Source organism: Physella acuta, unplaced genomic scaffold (assembly GCF_028476545.2).
Source record: "Physella acuta isolate Inbredline_101_S28 unplaced genomic scaffold, ASM2847654v3 ptg000517l, whole genome shotgun sequence".
Classification (NCBI taxonomy): Eukaryota; Metazoa; Mollusca; class Gastropoda; family Physidae; genus Physella; species Physella acuta.
Genome location: NW_026732036.1, coordinates 34395 through 60219, shown reverse-complemented (window position 1 = coordinate 60219; position 25825 = coordinate 34395). Strand labels below are relative to the sequence as shown.

The 25825-nt window shown below is 39.5% G+C and overlaps 3 protein-coding genes across 3 annotated transcripts; all 3 read left to right on the top strand.

Annotated features, from left to right (window-relative positions):
• Positions 1-510: 510 nt before the first annotated feature.
• On the top strand, positions 511-17873 carry LOC131944980 (uncharacterized). Its single transcript, XM_059305904.1, has 4 exons — positions 511-584; positions 13518-13681; positions 16377-16501; positions 17589-17873. Exons 2-4 carry the CDS (start codon positions 13618-13620, stop codon positions 17871-17873), a joined length of 474 nt encoding a protein of 157 aa, XP_059161887.1. The 5' UTR covers positions 511-584; positions 13518-13617.
• A 1173-nt stretch (positions 17874-19046) lies between these two features.
• Positions 19047-21042, top strand: LOC131944979 (uncharacterized). Its single transcript, XM_059305903.1, has 3 exons — positions 19047-19194; positions 19341-19560; positions 19996-21042. The coding sequence occupies exons 1-3, from the start codon at positions 19145-19147 to the stop codon at positions 21040-21042; spliced, it is 1317 nt and encodes a 438-aa protein (XP_059161886.1). The 5' UTR covers positions 19047-19144.
• Positions 21043-21591: 549 nt separating this feature from the next.
• On the top strand, positions 21592-25825 carry LOC131944984 (uncharacterized). Its single transcript, XM_059305909.1, has 6 exons — positions 21592-21764; positions 22339-22515; positions 23461-23730; positions 24336-24393; positions 24580-24705; positions 24952-25825. The coding sequence occupies exons 2-6, from the start codon at positions 22349-22351 to the stop codon at positions 24985-24987; spliced, it is 657 nt and encodes a 218-aa protein (XP_059161892.1). The 5' UTR covers positions 21592-21764; positions 22339-22348; the 3' UTR covers positions 24988-25825.

The window sequence follows — 25825 nt, the reverse complement described above, 5'->3', positions numbered from 1 at the left end:
TTTGTTCAACAAAGAAACTTTTGCTTGCCCTTTCAAAATGTCGGTTTTAATGGCCGTAAAATAAAACTATTAACTTTTTATTTTAACGTTTTGTACTATGAAAGAAAAAAATTGTTTTTTATTTCTATGTTCGTGTATGTGCTTGTGCGTGTACAGGTATGGGAAATGGTATGGGTATGGGTATCTGTATGCGTATTAGTATCTGCATATGTGTGTATGTGCATGTGTGCGTGTGTGAGTGTCTATGCCTATCGCATTGCATTCTCTATTTTTTATCTAATACTGTATCTCTAATTATCACTAAAGTAGCAATGTGTTAAGATCTGTATCATTAATTAACTGCCATCAATTAATTCCCCCAGCATAAGACAACCAGGGCATCTGTTCCTGCCCTTTAGCAAACAACCCCCTCACACGACGGCTAACGGCTGACCGGCGACGTGCGACGTCCCCCGTCAACAGAGGCCCAGCCCGGCGCAGGTTTCACACTCGCACAAAGCACCTGACGCGGTCTACGACAGGCGACGGTCGACCGTCTCTCACCGGCTGGGTCTACACAGGGGAGACTAGCGGGGACGTTCACGGTAACTTTTTTGTGCAACATTTCGTACGGACGCAGAACCGGTAAAGTCTTATAGCAGATGGCTTAATACATGTGATTTCTTTTCTTAATCATGTGATACTGGATTTATGTGCCGTGAATTTTCTTGGCTGTTTCAATATTTATTTCAATAGGACATGTAATTTATTCAAAGGTTTAAATGACGATTGAGTAGACTATCATAAATCCAAAATGTAAGTAGATCTATACTTAATAACAATTTCGCACTTTTATGCTTTTGTTTAATTGTTGCTTCTTTTAAATTAAAATCCTGTTTTGTATATCATGTGTTTTTCAATGGTACATCCACCAGCCCACGGCACAAGTATGTATCTATCATCGGGCTTTATAATGTCAATGCTGCTTCAAGTATCTGTTCTATTCACCAAAACGCGGGGAGGGTGGGGTGTGGGGGTATCGTAGCGAATAGAGCCGTTAATTGTTTGACAGTTATGAAATCTGAAACCATAGAAGATTCACGGGCTATAGAGCGACTGGCTTGCTGGGTGGAATACACGCTTCACTGAGACATATATACACGATCTTTTGCTTCGATAGAGATACACATACAGGATCTTTTGCTCCAATAGAGACATACACATACAGGATCTTTTGCTCCAATAGAGACATATACATACATGATATTTTGCTCCGATAGAGACATACATACAGGATCTTTTGCTCCGATAGAGACGTATACATACAGGATCTTTTGCTCCGATAGAGACATACACATACAGGATCTTTTGCTCCGATAGAGACATATACATACAGGATCTTTTGCTCCGATAGAGACATACACATACAGGATCTTTTGCTCCGATAGAGACATATACATATAGGATCTTTTGCTCCGATAGAGACATACACATACAGGATCTTTTGCTCCGATAGAGACATATACATACAGGATCTTGTGCTCCGATAGAGACATATACATACAGGATCTTGTGCTCCGATAGAGACATACATACAGGAGATATAGAGATATATAGACCTATACACATTTTGTGCTTTGATAGCGACATATACATATACGATCTTCATATTTGCAATAGAGACATACACAGTTTGTCTGCGAGGGGGGAGGGTGGGCACGCTTTAAACTTCCGAGGGGGTGGGGGGGGGCACGCTTTTAACTTCCGACGGGGGAGGGTGGGCACGCGTGAAACTTCCGAAGGGGGCACTCATATAAATTATATAATTTTCTATATCCTCCGGAGGTGGGGGGGGGGGGGCATTTAAAAGATGCCTAAAAGTATTCTTTACATAGATGCACGTCAACTTCTTTAGAAAAAAGTAAATACAAATTCTTGCTACCTTGTGTAGACAGTCTTATATAGAGACAACAAATAATTCTATCAACAACATGGATTATAGATCAACATGAGGCGAATGTTGAAAGTAGGGTCCTTTCATAAAGTAATAAGTACATTGAAGCTTCATACGAAGACACTATCATACAGTTGTAACTACTGTGTCATATTGAGCTACTATCATACAGTTCTAACTACTGTGTCATATTGAGCTACTATCATACAGTTCTAACTACCCTATAGCTTCATGTGAATCCACTATTCTAACAACAACATGAAGCACGGCTATTGTGTTGCGTGGACATTTGACACCGCTATCTGCCGTAGTACTGTCGGTAACATTGGCGGTCTGGCACCCGAGGGGGGGGGGGGGGGGGGGAAGGGAGGTGGGGGGGGGGCACGACGTACCGGCCTGACCCATTATCAGCACTTAGCTCATAATCTGTTCCGTGTACACAAACAGCCCGTGGGTTGAATGGCTACAAGACGCTCTACATACGTGGTGAATCAAATATAAACATACAGGCCATTGGTGAAATACGATCAGCGTATGGAAGGTACTATGTAGGGAGGGGGGGGGGGGGGAGTGGTAGAAGCGAGGTGGGAGGGGAGGGTACTAACAGGATCAAAACAAGGTAGATAAGCCACAAGGTAGATAAGCCAGTGCCTGAAGTCAGTCATGGATTACCGGTACAACAACCGGATCAGCTATAGTATTATAGTATCAGATACCCCCCCTCCCCAAACGCTCCTTACAATGGTATCACCCCCCCCCCCCTCTGCAAGTAATCATGAATTTGCTCGCATACTTTGGAAACAGAAACATCTCCCCCCACTCCAGCAATATTCATGCCACAAAATATAGTTGTCTGATTTCATTTTGTGCTAAGAATTTCAAGAGTTTAAGACGTAGAGAATTGATGTAGCCAGTGGACGTAGGTTGAGATGAGAGCTGACATAGTTACACATGCTGGCAACATTTTTTAAAACTCACACTTTTGTTCATAGCAGATTATACAGACAGCAGATATTTACACAAAAGTTAAGCGATACAAACTACAGGATGAATAGAAGAAAGAGATATAAATAAACAAGAAAACAAGGGTCAAGACTTGAATGGCGATGGGAATTAAAAATAGGTTGCATGTGTTTATATTTCTTAGAAACGTTAAACGATAAAAGCATGCTCATTGCATTAGGGAGGGGGGTAGGGGTGTTTGGAACTTTGACTACCTACCCACATCCTTGACGTCTTCATAGTGAACGGGGTTAATTTTTGTGACATCTTTATAAGGAAGGGGTTAATTTTTGTCACGTCTATATAAGGAAGCGTTAATTTTTGTGACATCTTTATAAGTAAGGGGTTAATTTTTGTGACATCTTTATAAGGAAGGGGTTAATTTTTGTGACATCTTTATAAGGAAGGGGTTAATGTTTGTGACATCTTTATAAGGAAGGGGTTAATTTTTGTGACGTCTTTATAAGGAAGGGGTTAATGTTTGTGACATCTTTATAAGGAAGGGGTTAATTTTTGTGACATCTTTATAAGGAAGGGGTTAATTTTTGTGACGTCTTTATAAGGAAGGGGTTAATTTTTGTGACATCTTTATAAGGAAGGGGTTAATGTTTGTGACATCTTTATAAGGAAGGGGTTAATTTTTGTGACATCTTTATAAGGAAGGGGTTAATTTTTGTGACGTCTTTATAAGGAAGGGGTTAATTTTTGTGACGTCTTTATAAGGAAGGGGTTAATTTTTTGACGTCTTTATAAGGAAGGGGTTACTTAATGGTGAAGACGTGAGACAATAGAAGGGAATGTGGGCTAAAAACGGCTGAAATTGTGTGATGTAATATGTTGACGATCTGTTAAAGGAAGTATTGAAGGCCCCCCCCCCCTTATTAACTGGATGTCATCTTAGGATAATTAATAAACGGTTGGTCGTATTCCATGCCATTATTTATGTTGGACGAGAATCCTAACCCTAGTCATCACCTTACACTTTATACCTGGCCTAGAAGAAAACCTATACGACTCTGTATCACGTTGTTCTTTAGTCTTGACGATAATTTATAACACATCTCACCCTAGTCTACTCCTTGACTTCCCAAAACAGAATACTGTGTGTAATACAAATGTAAAAAAAAATACTGAAACTAATTTGTTCACTCACGACATATAGCGCTGATCTAATACTTCAACAAGTCAAATTTTTTCTTTGTTAATTCGTTTCTGGACTTAGAAAATCCCTAGTTTAATACGCCTAAATCCGATTGATTTTATCCCATCGAACCGACTCGATTAGGAATTTCCATGTCGCCACATCAAACAAAACACACGGGAAATCAATCGATAATCTTTAATGCAGGAGAGCTGTTCCACCCTCCCTCACCCCACCCAGCCTCACATCATCTTAAGCTCCGATATTAGAATCGGACTGAAGCACTACCCCCCCCCCCCCCCACACCCCTGCTGGCTGTCCCGTTAAGTGCTTGTTGACAGTTTTTAAATGGTTTGTTTAGGTTTTGTTTGACAGTTGGCTGTTTGTTGGTAATGGCAATGTTTGTAAGTTGGTTGTGTTTTTAGAATGGTTTTTCGTTTGTTTTTTTAATTGTTGTTTGTTAGATTAGAGGGTTTTAAGCTGGTTGTTTGTTCTAGTTTTGGAGGTGAATTGTTTGTTGCTCAATTTTTAAGGCGAGTTAGTTGTATTTTGTAATTTTTATTGTTGTAGTTGACATGGCGGTGTTGTGATGAAGTGTAAACATGGAGTGCCATGTCATGATGTTATGTTGGGGTGTCTTGTTGAAGCGTCTTGTTGGGGTGTCTTGTTGGGGTGTCATGTTGGGGTGTCTTGTTGGAGTGTCTTGTTGGGGTGTCATGTTGGGGTGTCTTGTTGGAGTGTCATGTTGGGGTGTCTTGTTGGGGTGTCATGTTGGGGTGTCTTGTTGGGGTGTCTTGTTTGGGTGTCATGTTGGGGTGTCTTGTTGGGGTGTCTTGTTTGGGTGTCATGTTGGGGTGTCATGTTGGAGTGGCTTGTTGGAAAACTGCTGACTGAACTAAAAAAATTACCGTAAATATTTATTGTTTAAAAAAGTTACCGTAAATATTTATTGTTAAAAAAAGCTACCGTACATATTTATTGTTACGAATAACCCCTACCCACTGCATTGACATAGCACAGATCGAACCTATTATATTGCATACAAATATTGATCTAATAATGTAGTATTTGTTTTGTAAGTCTAAGTTGTAGAAAACAAATATTATTCAAGGCACAGAGACAACAACAACCACCAGTAATGGAAAGGTAAACAAATCTTGGCCTAGTAACAAATACAACAAATCTTGGCCTAGTAACAAAGACAACAAATACTTGTGACTTACCAGTCACAAAAACAAAAGTGTCAGTTCTAGTCACAAAACACAAAAAACAACACATGAAACACTCTCAGCGGTAGTGTCACAGTGTGTGGTCGCAGTTCCTGAAACATTCTAACAGCTTCTCGTACAACACATTAGAACGGTTATCGATTTTTATTCGATCTGAAATCGATACTGGTTTTCGCAAATAAAATACTCAGCCCACATAATCCCCCATAAATCGACGTGATTACAAAGTCATTAAACTATAACACTCCCCTTCCCCCGCCTTTTTGTTGATTTAATCGTATTGATCCACATTTTAATTGGAAACAAACTAGTCTAGATCTCATCAAGTAAAGTTAACGTTTGCAATTAAAATCTAGTTTGTAGAACAATGTCACTACCCTTGTCTTTTCAAAGAAACTTTATTTTAAGAGGTCTGTTCACAAAATGTTTGCAGTATCGATATTTTGACGGTAACAATATATCTCGAACTCACAAATGAAGTATTTACAGTATCAGGATACTTTGAAGCTATTATTAGAAGATTTATTCTATACTTCGCCATTCCCCAATCCTTGTTCTGAAAGCGACCAATCGTTGAAGAGAATCAAGTCTTCAATCAGGTTCCCGTTACTTACACTCCAAGTTGACATTCCAAATGGTCGAGTTTTAATTAGATTTAGCTGTACGCAAAAGGGGGATATTTGTTTAGATAAAGTTATCTAACGCTCGTTGTGAGTGCGTGTGAGTGTGTGTGGGGGGGGGGGGGAAATATAGGGCTTATATAATCTCAGCATGTGGCCCATAGAGTAGAAAGTTTAGAAACATTGAATCAGACTTGTCGGAACCTGGAACTAGACAGTTATATTGATTTATAGTTTTAGACTGGAGACACATGTAGGTAACCAGACTTTAAAGACACATATAACCAGACTTTAAAGACACCTGTAGCCTGACTATGAAGACACATATAACTAGACTTAAAAGACACATGTAGGTAACTTGACTTTAAAGACACCTGTAGCCAAACTGTGAAGACACCTGTAACGAGACTGAAGCACGTAACTCCCAAATACCTGTGGTCACTCCTCCATTTTCCCCCCGTTATACAATTTCCTGGCCACTCCTCAAACATCACGTGACCAGCACGGTTACCTAAGATGGCGGGGATTACCTGGACTACTGGAGATCACCGGTAGAGATTACCAGACGGTATTAGCCGCGGAACTCTTGTATAAATAGCAGGCAATGGTCAACAAACTAGCCGCGCATTTCAAAGGAGTTCCTTCAGTTAGGACATTCCTATCTCATTACATTGTTCCAGTAAGGACATTTCTATCTCATTACATTGTTCTTTTATTAAGGACATTTCTATCTCATTACAGTGTTCCTTCTCTACATTTCATCTTACACACAAAATGGCTCTTGATTTTCAATAAACGCTAGAACATATCCTGTCAGATATGTAGACATAATTTGTGGTATAAATATTTGACGTAAGCATGTTTAGATATTTGCTGCATATCTTACCATGTCCAATACATAAAAACCATTTGAAATAGGACATAAAATTCCCATCCAATCTAGACCTTTTCCCCCACCGAAACCCTTATATGTAGTCAGCACTATACCCAAAATGTAGCCAGCACTATACTCAAAATGTAGTCAGCACTATAACCACAATGTAGTCAGCACTATACCCACAATGTATTCAGCACTATACCCACAATGTATTCAGCACTATACCCACAATGTATTCAGCACTATACCCACAATGTAGTCAGCACTATACCCACAATGTAGTCAGCACTATACCCACAATGTATTCAGCACTATACCTACAATGTAGCCAGCACTATACCCACAATGTAGTCAGCACTATACCCACAATGTATTCAGCACTATACCTACAATGTAGCCAGCACTATACCCACAATGTAGTCAGCACTATACCCACAATGTAGCCAGCACTATACCTACAATGTAGCCAGCACTATACCCACAATGTATTCAGCACTATACCTACAATGTAGCCAGCACTATACCCACAATGTATTCAGCACTATACCCACAATGTATTCAGCACTATACCCACAATGTAGTCAGCACTATACCCACAATGTAGTCAGCACTATACCCACAATGTATTCAGCACTATACCCACAATGTAGTCAGCACTATACCCACAATGTATTCAGCACTATACCTACAATGTAGCCAGCACTATACCCACAATGTAGTCAGCACTATACCCAACGGCCTTTGTTTTCCTAACTTGAGTCAGGTACCCATCAGAGCTGGGTGGACTCAGGGACGTTCTACTGACTCGAGCCTGGGATCCGAACTCGAGACGTTAGCCCTACCATCTGACCACGCCGTCCCCATACCGCCTACAGATACATGAATACTTCAGTACTCAGTACATACCGCAGGCAAGTCGGAGCGCGTTCATAAAACCTTTTAGAACTTAAGCCTAATGCTAGTCTAAACCTTGCCTGTCACAAACCTAATCGTATAATACAACAGTGTGTGGCAGGAGCTCTCATAAAGCGATAAATTATATATTGGGTAGCACATTTATGGCTTAGGGCTTCGCGCAAGTATGCCCTAAGGTGTGAATCAGCCGCTAGGTGACACTGCGATGGGGGTCAAAACTTGGGCCGTTTAACTGAAGAATAGACAGTTCTTTGATTTGTAAACGTGAGAAGCGTTTGTTTGCTACAGGTTTTTTTTTCAATTTTTAACTGTTTGTCTATCCGTGATTGTTCATGTTTTGCTACCTATTTTTTTATCCAGAGGCGTCGCGAGGCGGGGGCGGGGGTGCGGACCGCACCGGGTGACACCATTTAGGGGGTGACACCATTGCGAAAAGTTGCAAAATATATAGAAGAATTTTGCTTTTTGCCAGTTCAATTAATGATTAATTAGATTTAATCCACCTATATTAATAATTAACAATAGATGAACATATTTGCTATTAACTGTGCACACTTTAAAACTATCACCCGAGGGTAGGGGGTGGGGTGGGGTGGGGGAGTGTAAATACCAACTACAAAATTTACAGAGGACCGGGGACCAGGAGGGGGTGACACCAAAATCTAATAATTTGCGATGAAAACGATGCTTTTTTGTACATGAATTAATTGGTGGATTAATATAATGTGCGCACAAATTGACGCCATTTAGGGGGTGACATTAGTTGCAACTATATAAAGGCCTGCATGATTTTTCGGGAGGGGGGGGGTGACATCATGAGGTGCCGCACCAGGTGACACCCGACCTATTGACGCCTCTGCTTTTATCACTCTTTATTTAGCTACCTATTTGTTTTATCTCCAAACACCCCGCCCCTTTATTTAGCTACCTATTTGTTTTATCCCCAAACACCCAGCCCCTTTATTTAGCTACCTATTTGTTTTATCCCCAAACACCCCGCCCCTTTATTTAGCTACCTATTTGTTTTACCCCCAAACACCCCGCCCCTTTATTTAGCTACCTATTTGTTTTATCCTCAAACACCCCGCCCCTTTATTTAGCTACCTATTTGTTTCATCCCCAAACACCCCGCCCCTTTATGTAGCTACCTATTTGTTTTATCCCCAAACATCCGGCCCCTTTATTTAGCTACCTATTTGTTTTATCCCCAAACACCCCGCCCCTTTATTTAGCTACCTATTTGTTTTATCCCCAAACACCCCGCCCCTTTATTTAGCTACCTATTTGTTTTATCCCCAAACACCCAGCCCCTTTATTTAGCTACCTATTTGTTTTATCCCCAAACAATCGCCCCTTTATTTAGCTACCTATTTGTTTTATCCCCAAACATCCCGCCCCTTTATTTAGCTACCTATTTGTTTTATCCCCAAACACCCCACCCCTTTATTTAGCTACCTATTTGTTTTATCCCCAAACACCCCGCCCCTTTATTTAGCTACCTATTTGTTTTATCTCCAAACACCCAGCCCCTTTATTTAGCTACCTATTTGTTTTATCCCCAAACACCCCGCCCCTTTATTTAGCTACCTATTTGTTTTATCTCCAAACACCCCGCCCCTTTATTTAGCTACCTATTTGTTTTATCTCCAAACACCCAACCCCTTTATTTAGCTACCTATTTGTTTTATCCCCAAACACCCCGCCCCTTTATTTAGATACCTACCTGTTTTATCCCCAAACACCCCGCCCCTTTATTTAGATACCTATTTGTTTTATCCCCAAACACCCCGCCCCTTTATTTAGCTACCTATTTGTTTTATCCCCAAACACCCCGCCCCTTTATTTAGCTACCTATTTGTTTTATCCCCAAACACCCCGCCCCTTTATTTAGCTACCTATTTGTTTTATCCCCAAACACCCCGCCCCTTTATTTAGCTACCTATTTGTTTTATCCCCAAACACCCCGACCCTTTATTTAGCTACCTATTTGTTTTATCCCCAAACACCCCGCCCCTTTATTTAGCTACCTATTTATTTTATCCCCAAACACCTTGTCTCTTTATTTAGCTACTCGTGTACGCTTACATTTGCTTCACGCTTGATCGAGCCATTCTGTACTACACGGATATAATCGATATAATTTTTTTATAGGAGATCGATTTAAATTTTAATTGGTCTGCTGTATAGGATTTTTACACTTTAAAATAGTTCGCCGTTCTAAAGGAAAGGGCACCAGAAATAAATTTAAATGTCTTCACCTGAACCTGATTGATGACGTGATCTAGCACGTTGTAAATTTAACACCACTAATAGAACCAACGTATGAAGAAGACCTAGTTTTAAACTTTATTTTTTGAATAATTTTTAATTGCTATTTTATAGACGCACAAAAAACAATACATGAATTTCTAGATAGACATAAATAAGCTTCAACATAGTGCCTGAGATTGGTTATAGAAGTTTTTGTGCCAACAACAAACACAACCTCGCCAACAAACACAAACCAGGCAAACATACATAACCCAGACCAACAAACACAACCCAGAACAACAAACACAACTTAGAACAACAAACACAACTCAGGCCAACAAACACAACCCAGAACAACACACAACCCAGTCCAACAAACACAATCCAGAACACCAAACACAACCCAGAACAACAAACACAACCTAGGCCAACAACAAACACAACCCAGACCAACACACAACCCAGTCCAACAAACACAACCCAGAACACCAAACACAACCCAGAACAAAAAACACAACCCAGAAACACCAAACCCAACCTAGGCCAACAAACACAACCCAGAACAACAAACACAAACCAGAACAACAACAAACACAACTTAGGCCAACAAACACAACTTAGGCCAACAAACACAACCCAGAACAACAAACACAAACCAGAACAACAACAAACACAACTTAGGCCAACAAACACAACCCAGAACAACAAACACAAACCAGAACAACAACAAACACAACTTAGGCCAACAAACACAACCCAGAACAACAAACACAACCCAGAACAACAAACACAAACCAGAACAACAACAAACCCAACCTAGGCCAACAAACACAACCCAGAACAACAAACACAAACCAGAACAACAACAAACACAACCCAGAGCAACAAACACAACCCAGAACAACAAACCCATCCTAGGCCAACAAACACAACCCAGGCCAACAAACACAAACCAGAACAACAAACACAACCCAGGCCAACAAACACAAACCAGAACAACAAACACAAACCAGAACAACAACAAACACAACCCAGAGCAACAAACACAACCCAGAACAACAAACACAAACCAGAACAACAACAAACCCAACCTAGGCCAACAAACACAACCCAGAACAACAAACACAAACCAGAACAACAACAAACCCAACCTAGGCCAACAAACACAACCCAGGCCAACAAACACAACCCAGAACAACAAACACAACCCAGGCCAACAAACACAACCCAGAACAACAAACACAACCCAGAACAACAAACATAACCCAACCCAGAACAACAAACACACCCCAGAACAACAAACACAACCCAGGCCAAGAAACACACCCCAGAACAACAACAAACACAACCCAGACCAACAAACACAACCCAGACCAACTAACACAACCCAGAACAACAAACACAACCCAGACCAACTAACACAACCCAGAACAACAAACACAACCCAGGCCAACAACAAACACAACCCAGGCCAACAACAAACACAACCCAGGCCAACAACACACAACCCAGGCCAACAACAAACACAACCCAGGCCAACAACAAACACAACCCAGGCCAACAACAAACACAACTTAGGCCAACAACAAACACAACCCTGGCCAACAAACACAACCCAGGCCAACAACAAACACAACTTAGGCCAACAACAAACACAACCCTGGCCAACAAACACAACCCAGAACAACAACAAACACAACTTAGGCCAACAACAAACACAACCCAGAACAACAAACACAACCCAGGCCAGCACCTGAATGAGTTGAATGCACCGCTAGATGAGACGTGACTAACTCTAGAACCGGTCAGGCGTGACTGGATTCGTCACAACGGTTCCAGCACAGGACCTCTGGTATGGTAGGTCACGTGTGTCCACTAAGAACCGAGACGAACGGAGAGCAACCACGCGCGTTATTTAATGAGGCGTGACGGCTATTTTTGTCTCGTACAAGAATTTACGCTACGTTCGTGTTTGTGTCGGGTCGAAGCAATCAACTGCGACCTTAAACGGACTTCGATTATTGAAAATAAATGTTTAGCGGTGTTGTCGAAATATTTGATGTTTTTTAAAATCTGATTTTGTAGCCTTATTTGTGTCACTTATGTACACTTTAGATGAAGGCCTATTTATCATTATTAGTAATTTATGTAATTCAGCAATATTTGGAAAATTACTTAGACTGCTATGGGAATGAGTGATAATGCAGGCTACACACTAAATATGAATCCAAGTTCTCTACATTTTCACATTTTATTACACACATTTTAAAATTAAATTTCTTATTTTTATTGAACACATTTTTATAAATTTGTTAAAGCCTAAGACTTCTCTTAATTTGAAATTGTCAAAAACGTTTTTCGTTCTTGTCAACAATAGGGCTCTAATCCCCTTGGATCGCTGCAATAGAGTTATTTCCCTTGCTGCCATTTTCTCACACATTCGTCAATGTGATAAGGTAAAACAGGGAGGTAACTGCATTGAGTAATCTTCATGCACTTCTCAATCAAAACTATAGTAAATTTTAAAAACTAAGATATTATTCAGTGCATGCAGTAAATTTTGATTAAACAGTTATAAAAACTAAATGATAAACTAAAAGAGTGTACATTTTAAAACGGGTTCTAAAATTCCCATTCTTTTACAACGGGTGGTAAATTTTAAACTATCTGCTATAAAACAGGTGTTAAATTTTATGTATATAAAAACACGGCGTGAATATAATTCACTGATAAATTGTATAAAAACGTTTATAAAAGTGTTTTATCCGTGTGTATGTTAGAGCGTCGTGTCTTCAAGTGGCGACACCTGTTCTAGACAGACGCTTATAAATCTTCCATTCAGTTCTAACTCCGTCCTTCAATACATGCTGATAGGTGTACATTCATTTTAAGTAGTTTTGATATTTTTTCTGTATAAGCTTACCACCCCCCCCCCCCCCCACCATACACCTACACATAAACCTGTTCACAGATCTTCACACCGCCGAGGTACTGACCCATGCAAATTCACACACAAAAGTAATGTCATAATTCATAAGTCAGTTGATATCGAGCTGAATTAAAAAACTTGTTTTTATGTCATGATGAATACGATTCATACAAAAGTAATGTCATAATTCATAAGTCCGTTGATATCAGGCTGAATAATGTAGTGTTGAATGCGAGATGACTTAGTTCAGTGAATATACAGGACACCGCTGGTCTTAGCAAATAAGTTGTACTCAGATATTTAAAAAGACGCACAAAGCTATGTAAGATAGAAGTCTCGAAACAATCTTAAATGATTTTCTCTTACAGTTTTCTCTCATGAGTCATGACTAAATAGAATAAATAGATACATGTATAACAGCAACATTTCTCCTGTAAAATATCTAGGCTTATTCATTAGAAATTGGTGCTATACACGTGATATATGACATTAGGCTTTACGGGAGACCATACGTGATGTTGTCAGATTAAAGATATAGTTGCTTGTCTTTATATTCTTTTTTTTTTTACTTTTTGTGTGTGTCATGTCAATCTAACTAAACAAGATGGTTTAATTTGACAGGTCAAGCTGATCGATGTGACCGTATCATCGATTACATGCACACACGGACAGGGTGGACTAATGGAGTGACCGGATGTTGACCAGGTAACACACAGACAGAATGCCAGGCAGGATAGCCAGTAGTGGACATGCTAGTCCTGGACCACAGGTCCTAGCTCAACAAGGTAGGTCTATGTGGTCTAGTCTAGGTTAAATATTAAGTCGAGTTTAAGTTTAGTCTAGATCAAGTTTAAGTCGAGTTTATGTCTAGTCAGTCTAGTCTAGTCAAGGTCAAGTTTATGTTTAGTCAAGACTTTTTTCTCCGGGGGGGGGGGGGGGGACGACGACACTGTTAAACGTATGTATTTTCTATTTAAGTTCCATTTAGTCGTCCCCCCCCCTCCCCCCTGAAGACATGTCTGGAAGAAACACTGGTCTAGTTTATGTCTAGTCTAGGTCGTCTTAGTCTATTTTGTACGTGAAGTCTGTCGTCTGTCTGGGTCAAGTCTATCTATATATATGTAGTCTAGCTTAAGCACAAATTAACTAGGACAGTTTTAGCCAACTTCAATTTTCAAAACTTTTTCCCAACAATAATATTGAAAGAGCTCCAGTCGAACAGTAGCGCGCCAGATGACAAAAGAGTAGAGTATTTATTTAGGTTTAGGGTGTACGGAGTGCGTCGCTTGCAAGTGGCTTGAAGTAAGGTAGCCAGATAAAGTAGCAACACCTAAGTAAAAGAAACAAAAGAACTCAACTTCTTCTGCACCATGGACCCTCTGCTCTAAAACTGTAGATCTATATGTATTTTAAATTATTTTTTTAAACTAATATTTTATTAGTAAAATAAAAATTGAATATTTAATGTTAAATGTAGTTAGAGAGTAAGAATACTTTCAATTCGTCAGATTTGGTTGTAATGTGTTGTTGATAGCTTACACAACCTATGTAGTGATGTAGGCTAACATTGTTAGATCGTGTCATATATCATATGTCCGGCTAATTCTGTCTTACCCTACTGGGTAACCGTGACCTAGGTCAGCATGACCCTCATTAGAACACATACTTGCAATTACTTATGTAAATGAACTTGACCTTTAAACAGCCGTGAATTCTGTCCTGTTTTACCACCTGGTGTGTGTATGTTCCTACAGTGTGTATGTTCCTACAGTGTGCATGTTCCTACAGTGTGTATGTTAATACAGTTTGTATAATCCCATAATGTGTATGTTCCTACAGTGTGTATAATCCCATAATATGTATGTTCCTACAGTGTGTATAATCCCCTAGTGTGTATGTTCCTATAGTGTGTAAAATCCCATAGTGTGTATGTTCCTATAGTGTGTAAAATCCCCTAGTGTGTATGTTCCTATAGTGTGTAAAATCCCCTAGTGTGTATGTTCCTATAGTGTGTATAATCCCATGGTGTGTATGTTCCTAAAACGTGTATAATCCCATGGTGTGTATGTTCCTACAGTGTGTATAATCCCCCAGTGTGTATGTTCCTATAGTATGTAAAAACCCCTAGTGTGTATGTTCCTATAGTGTGTAAAATCCCCTAGTGTGTATGTTCCTATAGTGTGTAAAATCCCCTAGTGTGTATGTTCCTATAGTGTGTATAATCCCATGGTGTGTATGTTCCTAAAACGTGTATAATCCCATGGTGTGTATGTTCCTACAGTGTGTATAATCCCCCAGTGTGTATGTTCCTATAGTATGTAAAAACCCCTAGTGTGTATGTTCCTATAGTGTGTAAAATCCCCTAGTGTGTATGTTCCTATAGTGTGTATAATCCCCCAGTGTGTATGTTCCTTTAGTATGTAAAAACCCCTAGTGTGTATGTTCCTATAGTGTGTATAATCCCCCAGTGTGTATGTTCCTATAGTGTGTATAATCCCCTAGTGTGTATGTTCCTATAGTGTGTATAATCCCATGGTGTGTATGTTTCTATGGTGTGTAAAATTCCATGATAGACAGTGTATAGACCTCTAGACAATTAGAATACGGATTAAGCCCTACCAGCAAGCGATTATTTAAATATTTCTGTTAAGAGTTGGTCCAAAGGCATAAGTTCAAGTAAATTAGAGATTGGTGTGTTGACAGATGAGATTGGTGTGTTGACAGATGAGATTGGTGTGTTGACAGATGAGATTGGTGTGTTGACAGATGAGATTGGTGTGTTGACAGATGAGATTGGTGTGTTGACAGATGAGATTGGTGTGTTGACAGATGAGATCGGTGTGTTGACAGATGAGATCGGTGTGTTGACAGATGAGATTGGTGTGTTGACAGATGAGATTGGTGTGTTGACAGATGAGATTGGTGTGTTGACAGATGAGATTGATGTGTTGACAGATGAGATTGGTGTGTTGACAGATGAGATTGGTGTGTTGACAGATGAGATTGGTGTGTTGACAGATGAGATCGGTGTGTTGACAGATGAGATTGGTGTGTTGACAGATGAGATCGGTGTGTTGACAGATGAGATTGGTGTGTTGACAGATGAGATTGGTGTGTTGACAGATGAGATTGGTGTGTTGACATATGAGATTGGTGTGTTGACAGATAAGATTGGTGTGTTGACAGATGAGATTGGTGTGTTGACAGATGAGATTGGTATGTTGACAGATGAGATTGGTGTGTTGACAGATGAGATTGGTATGTTGACAGATGAGATTGGTATGTTGACAGATGAGATTGGTGTGTTGACAGATGAGATTTGTGTTAACAGATGAGCCAGTCGTGTTGGCAGACGTTTGACAGATACGATTCCTCTGTTGACAGACGTTTGACCGATACGATTCCTCTGTTGACAGACGTTTGACCGATACGATTCCTCTGTTGACAGACGTTTGACCGATACGATTCCTCTGTTGACAGATCGCCCAGTGCCTGCCGTACGCCGGAGCACCCAACAGTTTCACAGGAGCGACGCCAGCCAGCCGCCACCAGGCCTCACCGATAGAGTGGACGTCTACAGGGACACGGGCAGCTTACGATACTCGGTGAGGCGGAGTTTTAACCAAACCCTAACCCAACCCAACCCTTTGGTTTTATGTCGATAACCTAGTGCTAGGGGCTGTGTGCAGCAGTTTATATGTTTTTATTGTATTAGGTTACGTCGTTTAGCATCAATGTTAAGGTAGTTGCTACAATACGTAATTGTAATAAATAGCCTACAACTATCGTTGTCTGTGGGTGGGAGTTGGGGGGTGGTTTCTTGGTTCAACTATTTATAAACGTGGTTTGATGGTTCAACTTTTTATAATTTATAGACATAATTTCATAGTTCAATTATTTATAGATTTGGTTACAGTGGTTTCATGGTTCAACTATTTATAAACGCGGTTTCATGGTTCAACTATTTATAGATGTGGTTTCATGGTTCAATTAATTATAGATGTCGTTTCATGGTTCAATTATTTATAGATGTGATTTCATGGTTCAACTATTTTTAAACGTGGTTTCATGGTTCAATTATTTATATATGTGGTTTCATGGTTCAACTATTTATAGATGTGGTTTCATGGTTAAACTATTTATAGATGTGGTTTCATGGTTGAACTATTTATAGATGCGGTTTCATGGTTGAACTATTTATAGATGTGGTTTCATGGTTAAACTATTTATAGATGTGGTTTCATGGTTGAACTATTTATAGATGTGGTTTCATGGTTGAACTAGTTAAAGATGTGGTTCAATTATTTCCGTGTCGCACATTTTCTCGACGTTTCTACTTGTGTTAGCCACAAGGGATCACGATATACAAGTCACAATCTGATTTGTTTGTAACATTCAACACACGCTTTTTATTTAAAGATTTTTTTATTTTAGTTGTGTAACACATTTCTAGATTCTAGATGATGAATCAAAGCTGTGTATCTCAAGGTTATCCACAGTACAATCACGTGAATAGACTAACCTTTAGCACGACCTTAATCTCTAAACCAAATCCATTGGAGTTGCCAATGGCGACGTAAAGATTTAGTTTAGACAGCAGGCTAGTGTGTACCTTCATAAGTAAACATTGATCTAATACTGCTAATACGTTTCTATGGCAACCGGTCTGACTTAGAACTTCTCTTTTCTTAGTCCACAGTACCAAACAACAATGGCTTCAAGCACCAACACTCAACTGACGACAAGCATAATGGTGACGTAAGCACCCTGACGTCATACCGCCCCCCAGCGCAGCCGCAGAAACCAGTCTCAACAGTGCGACCCCAGAGCGCCATGGCGATGACGTCACCGAGTCACAACAAACATGGCTACACAGATCGACCACCATCGTCGATGGGGGTCACGTGGACACCGCCCAATCAACGAGCTGAGGGTGGCGCCAGGAGGGTCTCAGTGAGTGTCCTGAGTCGTCTTTGATTAGTTGGTTCAACACTATATATTTGACAAAACTGAGGCTAACTATCCTAATATATAATAGCCCATGTGCGCGCTAACACAGCCGACACATACGTAGGACATTCACTTCTAAAATAATGTCCCCTCCCTCGAGTGGTAGCTCTTTTTTCATTCACAGAGCTAAAGCACAAAATACTTGGTATAGCCAGAGTTTCTTCCAGGCACCTCTTCGGGGGGGGGGGGGGTCAATCCCCCCCCCCCGGAAAAATGTTTACCGCCCCCCCCCCCCCCGAACGATATGAAATTTATGTAATTTATATAGAAAATATATACTTTTAACAGTGTCCGCCCCCCCCCCCCCCCCGAAGAAAGTCTATCACCCCCCCCCCCCCCGAAAATTTCAAGTGCCCCCCCCGGAGAAAAAAGTCTGGAAGAAACACAGGGTATAGCTAAAAACTAATGGGTATAGCTAAAGTTCAGGTTCAAGCGTGTGGTGTGATGTTGTTATAACTTGATCTATCCAGGCTGACGACAGATCTACACCAATCAACACTCAAGCCTCCTACGATGCCAGACTACAGACTCAGGTGACCACTGGTCAAGCTGAGGCTTACAACAGGGCAAACATACTTAACGGACTCACAGTAAGCCTGTCCAAAAATGCACCTTAGAGCTATTATTACATGTGACCATGGTTACCCTTGAGCTCTGGAGGTCAATCTTGACCCTCTAAATCTTGAACTTTTAACCGTTGAACTTTAAATTTTAGCCATCTAAATCTCGGCACTTCGAATCTTCACCCTCTAAATCTTCAGCTCTAAAATTACCCTGTACTTGTAATTTAAAATTATTTCTTTCTGTATTTAATGGACATTAATGTATGTTGACAACACCTTTTCTTTCAGTCTGTCTATGACAACCGAGTTGGCGCAAGATTTGACAATAGGCAACCCATGAGATTACAGCCACAGTCAGCAACATCTGCACATCAGTCACCAGCATCACATCATTCACCAACATCACAGCATCAGCCAGCACCATCACATCAACAAACAGCATCACACAAGCTTTTTACAACATCACAACATCAATCAACTTCAATACATCAGTCAGCAACATCACATCCATTTTCAACATCACATCAGCCAACGTCACAACATCAGCCAACAACATCACATCATCAGTCAGCAACATCACATCATCAGCCAACATCACATCATCAGCCAACAACATCACAACATCAATCAACACCATCATACACCAATGAGAATGGGCACCTGATAACTCGTGGAATGGATAATCTGGCATTTATGCCTGACAACGAGGGACAAAAACAAAAAGAGTAATTAATTACATTGTATCTAAACAAAGTAATATTAACAAAGCTCTACATTTATCTTCTTCAAGTAAATTTAATTATATTGTGAGTTGAAAATAACTCGAGTTTTAACTAAAACACTTTGTTCAAATTTGTTTCCTATTTTTCAGCCCCACTACAACAAGCTATGAACTGCGCAATGCCTGGCAGAAACTTTACATGCAAGAACCTTCTAGCCATTCAGCTAGGGAGGACAGGCAGTCATTAAACCATTCAGCTAGGGAGGAGAGGCAGTCATTAAACCATTCACTTGTGGAGGATCGAAGCAATAATCGCAGGACACCAACAGTTGAAGACAACCCAACATTTCAGAACGGGCTGGTGTCAAATGTTAGTACATTAAGCTAAAATTAGATTAATCAGAAGGAATATATTCAATATAGATTAAAATTAAATAGTTTTTTTCTAAAAATGAACAAAGAAAATAAAAATAAAGAAAGGCAACTCTGTATATACTTAAAAAGTAAATTGAATAATCATAGTTACGTCCCTTGGCCTACAATTTAGCGAGTAACAATTACAAACATGTTTAAATTAACTAATTTTAATTTATTTCGTTTTTGGCATTCTTAAAAAAACTATTAAAATAACTTTTATTTTAAAAATAATAAATCTAATTAGATTTAAAAATGATTTTATTAGTTTGTTTTTAAAAATCAATATGTATATTTTAACCTAGATCATATTTTATTATTTTGCTCTGACAAATTATTTAGACTACTGAAGCATATGTTGAATACAACATTATTTTGTTTTGATTCACAGAGTCAACATCTGACATATCACCCCAACCATCCAATCAGCAACACTGTTACATCTCAACACAATGTGAGACCAGCCAGTACAGTGCCCGGTGCTGCCAACAATGTCAGGAGACCTAGCATTGGTTCACTTACAGCAAGCAAAGCCCCTGCCTCAACCCACAACACCATCAGCAAGAGTGAGTTCCCCTACGGCAGCACCCACTCACTAACCCAGCATCACATTGTCCAGGGCAGGGAGAGCCCCACTGGTCAGAGCCCCACCCACCCTGACCAGCTTGCCATCAACACCTCCTCACACCTCAGCTCATACCCATCAGCCAATAGAAATCTTAGTACTTTTAAACCAGAGAAAGACAAGCCAGCTGTTACATCGGAGCCTGCGATTGGCCCAGCAGCCAAGTACCCAGAAAGCACCATGTCAAGAAGGTCATCAGGGTCAGTAACCCCACTCCCACAAAACAACCAACATCACAGACATAATATCCCTTCACCTCAATTTCCGTTAAGTTTACGACAACATCGCAGTGAATCCACAAATTCATTTGACACCATAGAGTTCAACGTGGGAGACAAACCCCCTCGGCCTATGTCCAGGTTGCATACTAAAGGCACCAACTTCTTAGACAGCGAAGATGACCTGGGCGATGATTACACCCTCCAACCCCTGGACAGTATCTTTGATTACCCTGATGCCATCAGCCAAGATGGCTCAGAGACCCCACCTCTACAGCCTCTGTCTCCAAACTTGACCCCTCGTGGGTCAAACAGTTCAACTCCCAGGTTCAACTACCTACCCAAACAGACTGATGTACAAAAATCTCCCCCAAAAACTCCAGATCTGTTGAGAAGTGGATCACAAAACCCTCTAAAGACTGGGGTAACTTTAAGGAACAATGAAAACAAAGAACATTTATCTCAGTTTAAATACCAACATCAAGAAGATAAAGACTTTCTACAGAAAAGTGGATTGCCTATAAAAGCTAAAGGGAAACAACTGCTATCTGAATACAGTAGGTTTCTTACAGTTCATTTGGTTGTCCTGTGGTGATAAGGAATAAAACTTTCTTATACGTTCTTTATACTTTAGCTATGGCAATATTTTTATATTCCTTTCCCTGTATATACAATATTCTTTTTAAATTATAGCATTTTAATTTGGACTAATAAATTGTAAATCAAGATTTTGTATAATTAGACATTCCAAAAGATAATGTTTGCGGTGAACAGTAAATTTCTGGCCTTAATAAAAATATGGCCTTAATAAAAAACAATAGTAAAAGATAAGGATGGGATAGTGTAAACTACAAACTCCTCTTCTTCTTCGTTCTTAATGGTAATATTGGATGGAATTTCCTCCAACACAATTGAGTATCACATGCCAACTTATGTGCCATATAGACTTTGATTTCAGCCTGCTTTCCTTTTTGGATTTTTTCCATAGACTTTGTCCAGGCTACAGGACAATATGACAGAAAGCTACTTAACATGTCGTTAATTAAGAAAAATTACAAATTAAACAAAGAATTATGTTTTGAATAAGATGTATTTCTAGCATAAAATATCCAACTGAAACCATAAAATGTGAACCAATGATTTGATTCTGTCACCAGCACGCAGCCGCAGCTTGGAGGATGTGAGAGAGTCAGGCAATGAAAGCACGATATCATTTGATATAGAGAACACGGTGTTGACAGTGGAACCTTCTGACCAATCAGAACTAGGGACACTGAGGTCATACAAGGGGAGCTCAGTCAGGGCACAGCTAAGCAGGTAACTTCACATCAGGGATCTGTCAGAGAGGTGACTCTTCATGTCAGAGAACTGGGTCGGATAGGTGACCCCCCCCCCCCCTCCCCAATGGTAAAGAACAAGCTTACGGAAGTGACCCGCATTGTTCAGAGTTTTAACTCAAGCTAGGGACCTGAACTAGACAATTTAATAAATAAAAACACATTTTATTGGTCTGCGTTACCATAAATGAAAATGACGTCACACTCTTGTGGAAAAGAGGGGTGGGGGGTGAGTATTTTGAATTTTGTGATGAGAAGGAGGGCAGAAAGTGTGATGTCACTCTGCTGCATTTTAATAAAATAATGTTAAAAGCCATTATTTTGTGTTTTTGACAAAGTTCCAAAGTTCAATCAATATATTAGAAATTAATGTTAAAAAAATTAAACTGCAATGTTGAGGGTGGGTTGAATGCTGAGGTGTTACGTCATTTTAGGGGTGTGGTCTGACTTTTTGTGACAATGTGTGACCCTGGGTAGAGGTATAAATGTAGCCTGAGGTCATTTATGGATAGTGATGTATAGTTTTCCCGATACACTCCCATGTGTGTGTGCAGGCTGGAGGGGATGTACTCACACGTGATGAAGACTCTAGAGGAGAACGCACACAGTGGTGTCAGGACCAGGAGGCGCTGGAGCATTGGCAGCTCAGACACCAGTTCTTTAAGGCAGCCCACACGGCAGAGCAGGCATAGCAGGGCATCCAGTCACAGGATAGGCAGCAAGGATGTCAGGTCAGTGTCCTAGTGATGTCAGGTCAGTGTCCTAGCAATATCAGTATTGTAGTGATGTCAGGTCAGTGTCCTAGCAATGTCAGTATTCTAGTGATGTCAGGTCAGTGGCCTAGTGATGTCAGTGTCCTAGTGATGTCAGGTCAGTGTCCTAGTGATGTCAGGTCAGTGTCCTAGTGATGTCAGGTCAGTGTCCTAGTGATGTCAGTGTCCTAGTGATGTCAGGTCAGTGTCCTAGCAATGTCAGTATTCTAGTGATGTCAGGTCAGTGGCCTAGTGATGTCAGTGTCCTAGTGATGTCAGGTCAGTGTCCTAGTGATGTCAGTGTCCTAGTGATGTCAGGTCAGTGTCCTAGTGATGTCAGTGTCCTAGTGATGTCAGGTCAGTGTCCTAGTGATGTCAGTGTCCTAGTGATGTCAGGTCAGTGTCCTAGAGATGTCAGTGTCCTAGTGATGTTAGTGTCCTAGTGATGTCAGTGTCCTAGTGATGTCAGGTCAGTGTCCTAGTGATGTCAGGTCAGTGTCCTAGTGATGTCAGGTCAGTGTCCTAGTGATGTCAGTGTCCTAGTGATGTCAGGTCAGTGTCCTAGTGATGTCGTGTCAGTGGCCTAGTGATGTCAGGTCAGTGGCCTAGTGATGTCAGTGTCCTAGTGATGTCAGGTCAGTGTCCTAGTGATGTCGTGTCAGTGGCCTAGTGATGTCAGGTCAGTGGCCTAGTGATGTCAGTATTCTAGTGATGTCAGGTCAGTTTTTAAGCAATGCCAGTGTCCTGAAAATGCATGTAGACTACATTTCCTGTCAGCTTTTACTTTTATGTTTATGATGAAGCTAATTAATAGTAAAATGAGTTGTATTTAGTGAGATAATATGTTTCATTTTTTTTGGGTTTAAAAAACCTCCAATATAAAACCTCCAATATAAAAGTTTTATAAAAATAAAAACACAACAGAGCAATAGGCAAGCGGTTCCAAAGGTTGGAGTCCCATGTGATCACGCTAGCAAGGAGCGTGGCCCACCTGTCATCGGAGCTGAGGACCCAGGGCCTCATGACCAGGGAGATTGAGAACGTCAAGCGAGAGATCTCTGAGCTGAGGCTAGAGAAACAAAATCAGCCCACCCCACACAACTCTGGCAGTAGCAGGTACCTGACGGAGGGGGAGAAATATCGGTACTGGTCTCCCTTCTTTGCCAACCCAAGACGTGTCGGAAAACTCACGCAGTAAGGCATTGTTTATTATTAAAATGAAATATTTGAAATACTTTTATATCAGTAATTTATTTTGTAATTTGACAGCACAAGTTTTGCTCATTAGTTTCACCAACAACTTTTTGGCTAAGCAAGTAGTCAACAAGAGGAGCGTTAGAAAATTGATCTAATAATTTCATTTTTCAGTGGTCAACACCTTATATATTTTTTCAACTTGTTTTAAGTTAAGCAAGCATTTAAAGTTTAGTTTTACTACAAAAATATCTGTCATCCCATTCAAGTTGCCATAATAACAATTTTAAATAATCATTCATTCCATAAATCAATAATATTATAATTTTAATTTTACTATCAAGTTTTATAATCATCAATGTTTAAAATTTTAAAATTACCGCTTTTAGAATCTTCAATTTTATATTCACCAATTTTACAATCACTCATTTTATAGTCACCGAATCTTCATTTTTATCAGCACCAATTTTATAATCTTTGATTTTATCATCACCAATTTAAAATCTTCAGTTTTATAATCACCAGTTATATAATCACTAATTTAAAAATTCCTTAGTTTTATTGTTACCGATTTTAAAATTTCAAGCATTTTAATTTTTCTGCAGATTTTTTGGACAGGAGCCTCCTTTGCTGGAACTTTTCCTTAAAAAACTTGGCTATGAGGTGAGAGCAATTATACTCTGTGTTGGGTAAGACAAATTCACATTTTAGTTCATGGTAATTGCAATTGTTAGAAAAATAAGAAAAGATATGATGAGGAAATATTAAATATTTTGGTTTGTTTGCAATCTATTTATCTATTTTTTTATGTTACCTTACAAAGGATTCTTTTAATTTTACTTTTTCTAGAAGTACCTAAAGAACTTTGAGAGTGAGCACGTAGGTATGATAGAACTCCCGTACATGACTGAGGACAGGCTGCAGAGCATCGGGATCCCCATGGGGCCACGGCTGCGAATCATGCAGGAAGCCCAGGTCTGTGTACAACAGGGGAATTTTGACATTTATTTTGTTTAACCACTAGAGGTCTGCATACAGCAGGGGAATTTTGACATTTATTTTGTTTAACCACTAGAGGTCTGCATACAACAAGGGAATTTTGACATTTATTTTGTTTAACCACGAGTCAAGCATCGAGTTTACCTTTAAGGAAAGAATACATTAGATCAATGTAAAAATTACCCCTAACGGCAACCTATTTCAACTTGCTAAAATCCTCAGCTGAACAAATCTCTTTCATTGAAGAACTCAGTTTAGACAAGGAGAAAGAACTGAGCTAAAAATAGATTTCTTTGAATGCAAGGACAGACAAGCAATGTGCAGTTTAGTGTTACAAAGACAAATTAATTTTACCATCCGTCCATGACTTGTTATGTACAATTTTGTTGAAAGGAAAATATATATGTTACATAAATTTTGATAAGTTATTCTCTTTGTATTTTTGTATTATAATTTTATAAATAAAGTATATACAACTTGTTGCATTGTAAGTATTTTTTGTTTTTTTTCCCCCTACATATCAAATGTTAAAATATTTATTTTCAGCCTTATATTGTTTACTAAACTTGTTACCCACAACACTTTAAAAAAGAAAACAATGTAAATTAATATTTTGTTTAGCCATGTAAACAAGATTAATTTTTGGTAATAAAAATAATCAATTTGTAGTGTATTATTTCCTTAAGATGTGGATATTTTGTGTTTGTGGAAATGCTACAACTTTCCTAATACCATAAACTTAAATGTTTGGTCTAAAAATTACAGTTGGTGTTGTGCAATATTTTATTCATACCCTTCAGTTGATAAAAATATAACTGAATTAAGAAAATGCTTTTAACATCCATAAAAATAAATCCAAAATGCTGAAAACAGACCATGGTGATATTTTAATCAATAACTTTTAGTGTTTTTTATGTATTTCAAAGCAAATTTTAGCTGTGTTCTATTTTTGCTTTAATTCAAATATGTCAAAAAGAGATTTCATTTTGGTTGAAAATGTTAATGAAAAGAGTAACTGAAGAGTAGTGGTCAGTTAAACAGCTCTTGTAATGAAATTAATTTGTAACTACCAGCCTGGTTTCTACAATATGTGAGG